Source organism: Contarinia nasturtii, unplaced genomic scaffold (assembly GCF_009176525.2).
Source record: "Contarinia nasturtii isolate CC-2019 unplaced genomic scaffold, AAFC_CNas_1.1 Cnas_scaffold_285, whole genome shotgun sequence".
Classification (NCBI taxonomy): domain Eukaryota; kingdom Metazoa; phylum Arthropoda; class Insecta; order Diptera; family Cecidomyiidae; genus Contarinia; species Contarinia nasturtii.
Genome location: NW_022197640.1, coordinates 95,239 through 109,930, shown reverse-complemented (window position 1 = coordinate 109,930; position 14,692 = coordinate 95,239). Strand labels below are relative to the sequence as shown.

The 14,692-nt window shown below is 34.4% G+C and overlaps 2 protein-coding genes across 8 annotated transcripts in view; both read right to left on the bottom strand.

Annotated features, from left to right (window-relative positions):
* LOC116337509 (calmodulin-binding transcription activator 1) overlaps positions 1-6,136 on the bottom strand; it is a 198,883-nt gene extending 192,747 nt beyond the window's left edge. For 4 of the 6 annotated variants that reach the window (XM_031762121.1, XM_031762126.1, XM_031762127.1 and 1 more), the window contains exon 1: positions 5,819-6,136. The gene's annotated coding sequence lies outside the window, so the exon portion shown is untranslated. Of the gene's footprint in view, positions 1-4,544; positions 4,756-5,818 lie in introns of those variants that run through there. The other 2 variants (XM_031762122.1, XM_031762123.1) reach the window with 2 other exon arrangements.
* A 3,218-nt stretch (positions 6,137-9,354) lies between these two features.
* Positions 9,355-13,918, bottom strand: LOC116337572 (AP-2 complex subunit mu). 2 transcript variants are annotated; one of them, XM_031762251.1, is made up of 9 exons: positions 13,711-13,918; positions 12,711-13,107; positions 12,472-12,634; positions 12,281-12,396; positions 11,937-12,096; positions 10,274-10,578; positions 9,951-10,099; positions 9,746-9,884; positions 9,355-9,653 (listed from the first exon to the last, which is right to left on the bottom strand). In XM_031762251.1, exons 2-9 carry the CDS (start codon positions 12,885-12,887, stop codon positions 9,546-9,548), a joined length of 1,317 nt encoding a protein of 438 aa, XP_031618111.1. In that variant the 5' UTR covers positions 12,888-13,107; positions 13,711-13,918; the 3' UTR covers positions 9,355-9,545. The 2 variants fall into 2 exon arrangements, with proteins under 2 accessions (XP_031618111.1, XP_031618110.1); XM_031762250.1 differs by lacking the exon at positions 13,711-13,918 and adding an exon at positions 13,409-13,612.
* Between the last annotated feature and the right edge of the window lie 774 nt (positions 13,919-14,692).

Here is a 14,692-nt window from a genome sequence, read left to right as displayed (position 1 = left end):
ATTGCGAAAAGTGTGTGTTTTTTTCAGTTGAAGTTATTTTTTGGTTGGATTTTTTATATCTTGCAATTGGCATTACAAAGGCCTTGCTGGCAGATCGAGCGATACATTGTTTGGTTTGGTGTTCATAAATGATCGATGGTTTGATGAATTGATAAATGTAAAAGTGTAAAAAGTCTTCTCCATAACAAATCGATCTTGTTTTTTGGTGCTATTTGCTTTTGAAACTCTTTGGAAATGGATGGTTGGCAAATAAATGGTAATATTGTCTGTCACAAATTTGTATGTGCGGGTGAGGATGCAAGTGAGCAAATGTATCTAAACTGATTTGAATGGCACATAACTTGTTTTAGTTCTCATTTCGTTTGCCACACAAATACACATGACAGAAATAGTATATGTCGCAAATAATAAATGTCATAAATGACAATTGACTAGGATTTTATACATTGAGTGCTTCTGTGACTCTTTGGCTCTCTCTTTCCATTACTCTCCACTTCCTCTTACTCTCTCTCTCTCTCTCTCTCTCTCTCTCTCTCTCTCTTTCTTTCACTTTATATCTATGCCACGTCGAATATGTCATAAAAACATGAAAACAGCATGTGTGCCGAACACATGAATGTTGTTGTTAGCCAAGCAGCCACGGATAACGCATTTATATTGTCAATGCGGATGCAGAGTGAGAATTTCAATTTTTGACCTCGTCCATCGTATTCCATATATAAAAAAAAATTGATTCAGCAAAATCGGAAACGTTTGCCAAATGCACTTAACCAATGCTTCGAAAATTGCGAGCAAATTGTGTGCGTGTGACATTTCCAAAGCGACGGATTTTTTTTTTAAATAATCACATTTTTACGGCAACACTTTTGGAACAGTATTTTTCACTGTATTCGCGGGTGTGCATTACTGCATTTTGTGTATTCGCGTTCCACAAGTTAAATGGCGAGTGTAAATGGTGCTGCAAATGCAATCAAACAACACCCATGGAATGATTACTATTTTCAATGCATTTTTACGGTTCAAATCGATTCTCGTGAATGCGAATAAACACGACTGTTGCCAATCGCCTGATTTTTTTTTTGCTCGCACTCGCAGGATGTGAAACGCATAAGAAGAAAATGAATTTTCCTCTTATGAAAGCACTTGGATCGGTGTTGGATTCGGTTCTTTTTTCTCGCGCTTTTTTTTTTCAAAGAGCCAAATCCTCAGTAGAAATCCGAATTTTCGAACCCTAACAACAATGGAACATTTACTTGTCGACTGTTATTCCTTTTTTCTTCTTTTTTCTTCTTCTTCTTCTCACAAACAATGACTGAGTGCTGTCGAATGTCGAACATTATATATATCATTCGAATGCATTACCATCGAACGTAAAACAATTCGACTTCGTTCATTTTCTTTTCCATTTTTCCTTTTACTGCAAAGAATGGTTCTTATTGCGTTTTCAGCTTCAACTGAAATCTCAAAATTGCACTTTGGATGGTATTGCTTTCCACTCGAATGTCATGAGTGTTATGTGCAATGTGAAACAAACAAATGTATGTGTGTCTGTGTGTTTGAAAAGAGAAGTTTGTAATAACAGCAGCAACAAAAACTGAAGAAAAAAAAACTAATTGCAACAACAATACCGTAACGTAACATGGGAAAGGACAGAGAGAGAAAAAAAGGTGAAAGGCATAAAGCAGCTTACGTTATGTTCCGATCAAAATCGTTTGCATGCCGAAAATAATGGGTTTTAGCAATAAAAATGGAAATTTTATGTTAAATGCAAAATTCATCGAATTCGCTTCAAACGGAATATCGATACAATTCGGCACATTCGCCTGTTCACACGAAACCGAAACCGAGACCGAACGGAAGGGAAGCAGAGAAAGGGAAGCAGAGAAAGAGAGATAGACAGTAGTAGAAGCATTACGACCAGGAGCAAAGCAACGATGTAATCAATCGAGTATTTATCATAGACTGGAAAGCATTAAATGGCACGAAAAATGGGGTGAAGTACACAATTTCTGGTGTGTTTTTTTTTTCATTCGTAATCGGTAAAATATATCCGAAGAACGCATTGCCGATTTTGAGGTAAAACATTTTCTGTTGTGCAAATTTGGCATGTACATCATGTTGTGAACGCAACAGAGAAACGTTCGATGTGCTTTTGATATGTGTTTTTGTGGGTGCGTATATTGGCACATAAGTGACCAAAGTTACGAACAAGGAAGTAAATGAATAATTTACTAAAAGGGAAGGAACAAATCCAGAACAAAAATATGGGCCAAATTTCATTCGGTTTCTCTCAGCCGAATTGAATGTTATGGCACACTGAACGAAAATCAAATACAAACAAACACTGACTGAACCGCACGCACACACTCTATGTATAGCGTTCATTCATTCGTTCCAAGCTTTTCGTTCGGTTGATGGTTACCAACTCTTTCCAGGTGCATCCGAAAACTTGAGTATGACGCGCCATCCGAACATTGCTTTTTAACTTTAAGTAACATTTGCTACGCAAACCGATTGCATGCACCTTGTTACACTGTTTCATATTCATTTATTCATTTGTGTTTATGTTTTTTTGTTATTTCTTCTGGTTTTTTTTTGAACTCGTTCTCTTCGTCATTGTTTTCCACCGTTTTCTTTCTTTTTCACCGTTCACGTTACCGTCGCAGTCATTCTGATCATAAGCTACGAAAATGTATACATGCATACACATTTTTCCCGCTTCGTTTTTATAATCAACGATATAGATATTTGTGCTGTATCTCATTGCTTAATGACTTCAACTTGAAGACGTTTTGAATAGGTGCTGACTTATGTGGAAAATGACTTAGCACGTGCTTTCTCACTATTTCTCTCTTTCGCATTGGAATTGTAAAAACATTACACACCGATTTCTCTTCGTACTTCGGTATTGTGTTTATCTATTTTATCCTCTCTCTCACACACAAACACAGTCTCTCTCTCTCTCTCTCTCTCTCTCTCTTTCTCTTTATCTATCTCAAGAGATTGACTCTTTCTCTCATTTCCTTTAGTTGGTTGGGCCGCGTGCGATGTGTACAAGTGATTTAAAAATTAATTTGATTTGTTTATGGAGGGAAATGATGGTTGTGGAGGCTGAAGTGGTGTATTCTGAAACTAAGCTCGTCTCTTCACATTGTTACCATTCTCCTGGCAATATTAACGACTTATATAAACAAAAGTTGTGTGCACAAGTTTTGTATGAGTAATACACATTGTGTATGTGTCTGAATGATTTTTCCCATTGATTTTCACACTTCATTTGATTCGATTCATTGTGGTTGAGGCGCGCGAAAGCGAACACAACGGTGCAAGAGTGATAGAGAACGAAATTAGCTCAATCTGTGTCCCAAATTGGTTTTTGAAAATATTTCGAGTGAAAAGCCAAAATCTCAATTCACTACTTGCTTATGAATATTTGTGGTAGAGAATGTTTTGTTCGTTGTTGCATAGTTTAAGGCATTTTCTCTTGTAAACTTTTTGGATTGCACGGAAGACATTTCTTCTTTACATTTTAGTTTAAAAAAAAGTTTATTTTCGAATCGTATTTACTTTTGTGCAAAATGTTAAAATCGGATTATGTAGCACAGAAATACATACATAGAGTGGTCGGACCTAAGAATGGCGCTGGGGAATTTTTGCCATGAATTTATATTCTATGCAATTGTGGCATGTGCTGCTTTCCAAGCACACACTAACTATCCCCTTACATTGCTCAAGGCTTTTTAATTGTTTTTTTTTTTCTACGCCCAAAACCCCAAATGATGACTCCGTCCGTGAGCTTAAATTGTTCGGCCACAAAGAGAGAGAGAGAGAGAGTGGTAAAGCTCAATATATTCAATCACATGTATACAATAGTTATTGAAGCAAATGAAAGAAACGTATAAATGCATTTTAAGAAAATCAAAGCTGAATTACATCAAAAGTTACATTGACCATTTCGGACCGAAAAACTGGCAAAAGGTTACACGCTCCAATCCGGTCGATCGACCACATACAAACACACACGCATTACATTTACGATAATTTGGCTCGTTCTAATATAGGCGAATAAGAAATGCAAAAAGAATTTTGTTCGCGCCGATATAACTTATGTGTGAACGAGGATCCTATGTTGCAAGTCACACAACAACAAAACGAAAAGAAAAAAAATCCAAATTCGAACAGCAACAACTGCATCAATTATAAATTGTAATGAGCACGCACATACAAAATCACGTATATATTTATAAATTTTCATTCATGTATGTAGAAAATTGAAACATGCCGAAGACGTGCCAGAGAACGAATAAAAAGAAGAAGAAGAATACGTAATTTTTTTTTTATTTATAATCAAATTTATGATCGAACAATATATATATATATATATTTTGTTTTCTTTCTTTCTCTATTCTCATTCCGATATTGTAAACTCAACTACTAATGACAAAATACACAGTGTCTCTGTGTAGTAATGGCAATTATCATCGCGGAGACACAATTGTAAAAACAAATAAAAATGCACTATGAATATTTCTCTTCTCACATACACAGGCCAATTCTCGGTGAAAATCCAAATCGGAAATTTTGTTACTTTCATTCGTGACATCGTCAACGGCTTTTTTTACGGTTTATTTAAATGGTTTACCCGTATTTTAGTTTATTTAATTATTTATCCGAAACATACAAACACTAGATATTCACTCTAAATAATTTTTTCGATGAACAACAAAATAAAAAACACAACACACAACATCGACAAACTATACACAATTTGTAGTTTTAGTTAAAATAAACAAAAATCAATGAATGGGTCACTTGTGCTCTCAGTGTACGTATATAAGATCGTGTATATTTTGTGTTGTATTGTGCATTGGGTACATCGTGTCGACGACAACGACAACGATGAGCGCGGAAAATTGAGAGATACAGCCACAATTGAATATGAAGAGAGAAAGAGAGATAGAGAGAAAACAAGGAAGTGTGGCGAACAAATTGATGGGCGAAAAAGAGACGGCACAACCGAGAAAAGCACCGATGGAAAAATCGAGAGAGCCAAAAGCATTCAACTACAAGGAACCAATACAAATGCGCATCGAATACAATACACTTACACGTAACCAGCATAGAACGTTGTGCAAAGAGCGAGCGAGCGAGCGAGAGAGAGCTAGTTTTATCCAAATGGAGAATATCGGGAAAATACATGTGCTTGTAGAAAGCACGACACACATGCCACACACATATTTACAGAAACATTGCCTCTAGCATATACACAATGCATACACATAAAAATTCGCATGTGTGTATCTTGCCATGACAGTAGCAGGCAGTAGAAAGAAAATTCGCTCGAATCGAATAGTTGAAAACACTTTATCATGACTTAATATTTTTCGGGTAATTATCGAATTAAAGCGCAAATATGTTATCATTTAAATGAAATTATCATTAAATTATGATAAATCAAAATCAATGTTCACGTTCTCAAAAATACCTGTACTGTGTTAAGTTCAATTCATTTCGGTCGTTCGGATATAAGACCATCGGCATTTCTCTTCAACACAATCACACTTTCAATACATTCACATAAAAACGATGTCATACACAAAATCCGTTGCTACAACACGACCATAAATGACATCCACACACAACGACACAATCAGTCCATGTGAAATATGTGAGAAACAAGTGGAAAATACACTGACTCTTTCGGTCTCTGTGCTTTGCAATAAAGAGGCGCAACAACGGATCATCATCGTTGTTGTTCCCATATATGCTATTACACACAATGCAATAGTTTATTATAATTTTTCTTTTTCGTATTCACCTTTTTCGTTGTCGTTCCACCAAAACGGCTCTTTACTTAACACTCATCCACTATTTCTTTCTCTCTCTGTTTACAAATGTTTATTTTATATTCCTATTTGCCTCCTCTATATATGTAGAGAGATATGCTCAAAAGAGCGCGCTTCGATGTGAATGGCTTTGTTATTGTTATTGTTGTTGTTTTTGCAATTGTTGTTATTGTACACACTCAAAAACTATCTGTGCTATACGGATTTTCCACTTTTATTCCGTTGCTTCTGTTGCTCTCGTAATCGTCGTCGTTGTCGTTTGACCGACTGATTTTCTCTGTTTGTTGTTGTGTGTTGCTTCACTGAAACTTTTCAACTGCCACAACGAGAGAATGTGTGCCGAAGTTTGAACCGCGCGCGAGAGAGAAATGTTATCCGTCAAAAGCACACAAGCATCTCTCAACAATTGTATATACACATATACAACGTAATGTCAAGGAAAGTGATAGAGACAGAAAGAGAGAATGGTGGATATCGGTGGATATTTTCCTCTACAAACAAGCTGCCAGCTGTCTCGTTCGTTTTCTACCGCGGTCTTTCAATGTTTATCATCAACCGATTTAATTCAACGCTTTTAAACGCTGCACTCTACCCATCGTACGCACAATCACCGTTGCTTTTGTTTTTGATTTGAATTTCACCTTTTTTTTAAATTATTTTTGCTGTCAAAAATTTATAGACGGATTTTTTCCTCTTCTGTCTGATTTGGTGTTTAATTGCAATTTTTTCATAAATTTTACCTTGATTGAATTCACCATACAAATGATGCACAAATGTGTAAAAAAAAAACAATCGTTGTCTGAATGCGATTGAACGTGTTTTCGTAGCCGCCTGACCTGAACAAACTGTCACACGTCAATTGTTTTATGTTCGCTCGATTAATGTGAGAAAAAAAACGGCTTCATTCCATTTCGAATGGTTTTCCGTTTGCTATAGAATGCACGTGTGTATTCGTTTCGTTCACAATATTCAATATGTATTTTTATCTGTTCTTCTCAGTCTATTCGGCATGCAATGCATCCGAATGAGAGAGAGATATACGAAATATACACACAACCACTGTGCAATCGTATGTGTAAGTGTTCGAATGACTGGTTGACAAGCGCTCTCTTTCTCACTCGACATGGAAAAAGACAACACAATAACCATGGAATGAAAGCGCCAGATTCAACAAGAGCTGTTGCTGATTGCATGTGTAAGTGTGCGTGTGCATAAGCATGGAAACAGATTTTCCACATTTTCATGCATATAATACAAGCCATGCTGCTGTTGTCGATTGGCGGCTCTCTTTCACTCTTCCGACTGTATTTGTGGCACCAAAGGAAGATGACAGTTGATGCCATCATACGACATATATATGTATGCCTATCCAGGAGCCAGCTGGCGCAAAAGAGCAAGTTGATAATATATTGGCCAATGCAATACATTTATATTCGCCAATGAAATTTTACAAATAGAGCAGATAGAACGGTTTTTGAGGATGATAATCGAACAACGTTTTTGGCCGAAGTACACGTGCTGTATCGAATTCATTTCTCCCATTTCGCTGAATGTCAAGCACCATTGGCAAACAAATTGCTTCAAACACACAACAATGTTCCATTTCTCTCTCTCTCTCCCCCTCTCCATCCAAAGCTCTCTATGTACATCTTTATCGAAAGCTTCATATTTCTTCATTGTATTTTTGAATATCGTTGTTCGGGAACAAAGGAAAAATGCATATGAATATAAAATTCAATCTCGTTCATATACTTACACTAACCAATCATGAATTTGATTTCAATATTTCTTGTTGTTATTTTTTTCCTCTCTCTTCCAAGCTGCATTTTGACGTGGAATTTACTTATTTATTCTTTTTCTCTCTCATTTCAAAAGAATGCTCAGCTGAATGCACGCGTGCATATGGAATTTACCTTGGCCTCTATATCCATTCATATAACAATGGGAAAAAACTTCGATAACGCTATAAATATATTGCAATGAGTTGTCGACGTTCGTTCAGTTATTGAATCTTTCGTAATTTGTTTCACCAAACATAGGTGATGACGGGGTTCCTAGGGTTCAGATTACCCCCCTCTAAAATATTTTTAGGAACCCTCACCCTTTTTTGGCCGAGAAATTTTTTTCGATTTGCTAGGGGTTTTCGCCAAAAAAGTGAAGAGCAAAAAACGATTTTATCCTCATTATCTACAATTTGTTGACAGCGTCAGGGACCCCCATGGATTTTTCCAGGGAACCCCTACGGAATTTTGCCATCACTTCCCCTAAAAAAAATTCCTTCATCATCTATGTTTACCAAAAAAAAAATCGGGTTTTCGCGTTTTGAACACAAACAAAAAATGTCAATCAATACCAAACATTTCATTCGTTAAAAATGACCACCTAAAATTCACACCTAAAAATTTCGTTAATTTTTCGGCATGTGTTAGTTTTTTGTAATTTGTTCAAATCGAATCAACACTGCATTACAATGACGTAAATTCACGGTCTTGATTTAGCAGTTGCGTATAGATTTGGAGCAACGTACATGTGTTACACGTCAAAAAACAAATTAAAACAACAACATAAAATGCATTTCATAAATTCTCTTAATAACAACAGTTGTACAGCTTTTGTTTTTCGTTCATATTTTCTTTTTTTTTTTCACTTGAAATTTCTTTATTTGAACTAAAAATCAACACATTTCCAATGTTTCGATACAATATATAATTAATACATATTCAATATGACATGAGAATCTTGTCTCTCATGATCATTAGATAGATATTTTTTTCTTGTTTTGATACAATTATGGATAATTTAATTATAGAGGTTTTTTCTCCTTTAAAATGTATGGGTTTATTTCTCAGTTGGTTTGACCGTTTCTCTCAAAATCTGTAAGGTGTTACTTGTTTTTTATCTAGTTTTTTTTACAATCGTACAATGGACTCTGAATAAATCATGACTCTTGATTTTTATCTCTTTATTTTTTAATTTCAGATCCATACCTCGAAAATTTGAATTTTAAAATGAATTTAGTTTTTTTAGCATTTGAATCAAATTGAAATTGAACAAAAAAAAAATTCTTGATATTGCATTAATAACTTGTGTAGCTTTGAACATTTGATAATTTTTTTTCTTTAAATTAACGCAGAAATCATTCATTTACTTTTAATTTTATTACTTAAAATGAAGAGATTCTACGAATTGCCTCGAACTCAAAAATATAATGGATTCAAACAACTACAACAATTCGCATTGAGTCAATGTTGTTGTTGTTATTGTTGGTTGCATTTGAGTGGCCGTACATTGTTCTAATATCATAAGCAATCTTAACTTGAGTTTTTTATATATATATATATATGCATATATGTAACAAATTATTGTTTTATAATTTTTGTTTCTCATTCGAGCCATTTTACATTTGATTGGAACAAATTTTTATTGTTGTTTTTGTGGCGAAAAGAAATAAAATATAAAAAACGGGAGGAATAAAATAACATTTTCTCTCTTTCTCTCTGTGTTTCTCAAAAAACTGTTTGTTTTTTTTTTTTTATCGATTATTTGTTTCAGGAGCTGAAACAATTGGTATGTTTTTGTTTCTAATGGTGTGTAATATATTTGCAGAGATGACGGTAGATCATGTTGTGCTCCTTAATCGAATTATCATCGTTTTCACTATATTTTTTCTTCTGTTCTGCGTTTCGTTGAAACGGCACTCTAACATCTTGTCTCGTACAAACCGCTGCGACCAATATAACGCACCCACTTGATAACATCATGATCCGAATAGTTGATTTTTGGCTCGAACACTTTCAAATAACGAACCTATTTTAATGAAAAAATGGACACATTCTTAGAAACAAACCCAAACCGTGTGGAGAAAATGATGTTTTCGATGTTCATTGAATTTAAAATACCTTGAAACCGGATGGAGCAAACGGTACTTCGAAGTTCATGGAAATTGGAGGTCGTGTCCATTTCTTTTTCGTATCCGTTTCCAACAATTCAATTTCGGCCGATAATTGCGTATCTTTCATACCAGCCAAACGCCTGATTCTATAAAAAGAAAAACATAAATTTTTGAATAAAAAAAAAAATTTCCATGCAAAAGAAAATACTCACTTCCACACGATGGCATTATCAGACGCCTTGTATTTTGCTTTGCCTTTCAGACAAATCAATTGCACACCAGATGTATTTAGAGGCGTTGGAATTTTTACCTCAATTTTTTGGCCCAACAAGGATGGCTTGAAATTCGATTTGAGCACCACCTGGAAATTAAATTTAGATTTAGAAATATATTTTTTTTAACTTAACACTTTGGAATATACAAATCGAAAGATCGAAAGGCGTCCCAAGTCACGGTTTTATTTAAAATTGTAGAAAAAAAAATCCGCGCACAAAATATATTTTGTGAAAATTGTCGAACACTCTTTTCAATTTACCTTGACTTCCATTTTTGTTCGTCCAACCTCTCGCACCAATGGTATTACACGGAATGGCAACGATATATCTTTTGTGGTGCGATATCGCATCAATTCAAATTCACCATCTGGTGGTATGAAGCTGATGGAATGTTCCGTTTCAAATTTGCTCAATTTCACACATTGATGAAATTGACAATCATCAATCACAACAACTGGTTTGCCCGAACGTGATGTTTCTGCTTCTGCATTGCCCGATATAACACCACGGCCTTTAGCTTCCATCACAAGTTTATCGTTGATGCCAAACTTACACTCAGGCATACCTTGAAGCGAATATTTGTTCGATTGGTTTTATGCACAGGCAAATTGGTTTCGTCGATTCGGAAGAAGGGATAAATGTGTTTGTTTGTTTTTTATTTGGTCGCATTTGATTGGTCGCGTTGCACGTAAATTGTCAATCGAAAAACAAAAAGTAATTGTGTAATGAAATGAAATGAAATGAAATGAAATGAAATGGGAGGGAAAAAAGAGCACACATACAATCAAAATAAATTGAGTTTAAATGAAATAAAGCAGAAATTATCATAAAAATGAATTATTCAATGTGTTTGATGAAAGTTTAATTGAAATGAAAGAAACTCAAATTGAAAACAAAAAAAAAAATCAAAACTAAATTATAAAATGGAATGGAGACCAAAGATGCGACTTAATTGATTATAATATTTCATTTTTATATATTAAAAATAGAAAAGAGCCCATTTTGTACGCATTTATTTGTTCAATCGAAGATTCGAAGCGTAAAAGAACAACCAAAGTGAGCATATATTTGATTGTTCTTTGTACCAGAGCGGCACCGGAGAAGTGCGGGAGCTAGTAGCTACCTTCACTTATTCCACATTGTAATTATTTCAATGAAAGTGCTCGCACCTTCGCGGTACCTATAACAGTTATGAATAATACGCTCAACTTATTGCCGAGAAATCTAAACATTGAACAAATACAATTGAACGCCATAATTTGCACACGAAAATCATGCCACTGTTCAGACAGTTATGCAAGCGGTCATGCTGACAATGGAACCGATTTCGAGAGTTTTACCGATAAAAGCGTTACGAAGCCAAATCATCTTCGGTGGTTTTGTTGTTTTTAATGTTTGTTCTTGTTGTTTCAATTAAAACATTAAACATATGATGACAAAAATCCACAACACAGAAATAGCATGAAGAAGAAGCACAGATTCGTTTGACATGTTAAAACACAAATAATGTGTAAGTGAAAATGGACACAAATGACCATGCTACTTTTTTTTATTTATTTTAAATTATATGGTAACACGTTTTGAGTTGAGATGATGCATAATTCGAATGAAGATAGAACATTTTAGTATAGTCAATTTGATTAGTATACGATTTTATAAACAAATGAATTAGTTTGATGTGATCTCCACGTTCACATAGTAGATTTTGTTTGGAAATTGTTTAATTGTTTGCAAATGCATGCGAACATGTCTGTGTTTGAGATCAGAAGAAGAATCAATAATGAGAGAGAGAGAGAGAGAGAGAGTTCAAGAGTGAGAGAGAGAAAAAAGAAGGAGGAGACTGATGATGGCTAGTACATTTTGGTTTGTGTTTGTGTATTTGTGTGCATTGCAAATGGTTTGCTTGCAAAGAAACCATCTTACCTGATAAATAAGACTTCATAACAACTTTTCCAGCAACGTGAGCCGACAATACTTGACCTTGTGGGCTCATCAAAAGATTGACGTATTCGAGTACGTCCAAAAATAATTCATTTCGACGGTATTTGATACCTTCGCGACGCCAACCAATTTGCCCTGTTACCTAAATTATGTACAAATCGATTTGATTGATTTCTTGTTTTTTTTTTTTTTTTTTTTTTTCTCATGCGCGACAAGTTTGACACGGAAAAACAAAGTTGCTTTTCAAAATTAACGAGAGAATGGTTTGTGATATTATGTGAATCGTCAAAATTGTTAAAGAAAAATGGTAAAAAATGTGAAAATACTTGAGATGTGATTTGGGCTTGTTCTTCCTTCGTTGCCGATTTAATGCCTTGCTGAGTGATGAATGTTTTCAGTACGCCTGTATCCGTATTTTGTGGGTAGCCAAAGTCCAAAATTTCTATTGACGCACACATCAAACAAACAAAAAATCATGTTATTCGAATTCAAATTCGACATGATCGACGGGTCTTACCATCCAACAATTCATAGATAAGCACAAAATTATTTTTGATATTCTCCTCGGATATTTTACCAAAATATGAATGCATCACATCGATAATCTTGAGCAGAAACTCAAATACCATAGCTGCATTGACATTTTGCTTGGTGACGGCTGCTAACCAAATATTAGCTCGCTATATGTAATAGAAAAACACCGGATATTTCAATTACATTCAAATGACTCTAAATTCGAAAGAATAAGATACGTACTTTGATATGAAAGAAACTTGTGCGTGCAATGTTGGTAACGGGTGATCTCACTTGTTGCCGAGCATGAATGACATTAACACGGAACGCATCAACTGCATTACGGCCAATGTCATCTCGATAAACTCGTGAAATCAACACTTCACCTTTGTGATTATACACAAATAGACCGCCAATCATGTTTTGCCAATTGATTTTATTCCCACAACAGCCAGCCGATGAGAGGAATAAAATGCACTAACTCTTTGCTCCCTCTCCAGTGACCGTTCTTATTTTTTCACGTTCTCGCTTGATACACACACACAAACACCACGTACAATTTTTGTAGACAACAAAAGTTACTGTTCAGATTCTTATTGTTCTTATCCACTTATTTGTCCATCCATTGGGAATGGCCGAACTGAAACGAAAATGAACAAAAATTTGCGTTACTCTTTCTAAATTCATTGGAAAGAAGATAAATAACTACAAAACAGGATGCTATTATCTGCGAAAAAAACCACCCACTTGCTAAGCATAACTATATGTGTGTGTATTTGTATTTTGATAAACTAAAATTTCATTGAAATCTTCCCAATGGGCAATTTAAAAATTCTGAAAAAATATGTTTTTGATATTTTTTTCAGATCTCTGATCCCGTTGAAACATCAACAATTCAACGAAATTTATTCTATTTTCTTCAATACTCTAGAGTTACTCACACACTAAGTAAAAACGTAATTTCTCTGCGCAAATATCGGAATTATCCAAATGAAAATGTTCAAACAAATTAAAAGAAAAAAGTCAGTATTCTTCTTGTGCCTTTCGTTTATTTGATGACGATGACTGTCAAACGAATCGGCAACCTAATCAATTAACTGTGGTAAGAAGAAAAAAATGTCTTCTCACTTTGCGTTTATTTGACGGACACCGAAATTACAATGCTGTGTGTATTGATTTCTCAACACACATTGCATTAAAAACACACACTCGAAATAAAATTTATTCAATTTTAGATACATACCATGCAAATGATATACGGGTTATGTTATCTAAACAATTTAAATCCGAAAGGTGGCAGCGTATCGCGTATTTTTTTTTGTTACTCTCGTTTAATTCTATTTTTCGTTTTCTTTTCACAGAAAAATTATATAGAGAAATTGTTTGTTGTGCACCGTTCCTATATGCATACACACGCAAACAAACAATACACACAACGACAAATGGTCCGAAATCAATTCTCCGAAACAATATCAAACGTAATGCAGAAACGTCGATGATATATATACTGTATACCTGCGGACAACTTCACACGATACTTTAATCGCGCGCATCCCTATCGGTAAAATACTTTGCATTGGGCGTTTCAATATCAAATGATAAATTTCATTATTTTTCAGTTGCCAGAAAAAATAAATTTATTTATTTTATTTTATTATCGTTTTTATTTTACTATTTTCTTCATTAAAAATACATACAATTTTCAAGTTTTGTTTTTTTTCTCATAATTTTCAAGTTTCGGATTTTTTTTATTCGGAAATTTGTTTTTGTTGACCAATAATAATTATTGATGATTTTACAATAAAGCACGTATGCATTTTGCAATTTAAAAAATATGCCCAAATATTTCCATGTTTACCAAACGTATTTTTGTAATACGATTGAATGTGGGCCGTAAACAAGTCATGATTGGTTTAAGATTTTTTTACAAATTTCGGCCGTAGTTTTTTAATGTAAAATAGTTTCGAGTAACCAAACATCTCTATATCTACAAATGAATTAAAGTTGATGCAAATACAATATTCTGCAGAAAAAAGCTAACAAGATGATATAACATCTTTGAAAAGCAAATAATATGCAAACTTTAATTGCAGTTTATTAAAATGTGAGTTTTATTCGAGTTGGTTGTAAACATTTTGAATCGGCGGTCGATCTTTTGGATAGAAGAGAGATCGAGAAAGAGGGGGTGAAAGAGAAGGGGAGAATAAAACCCATATGATGCAGAT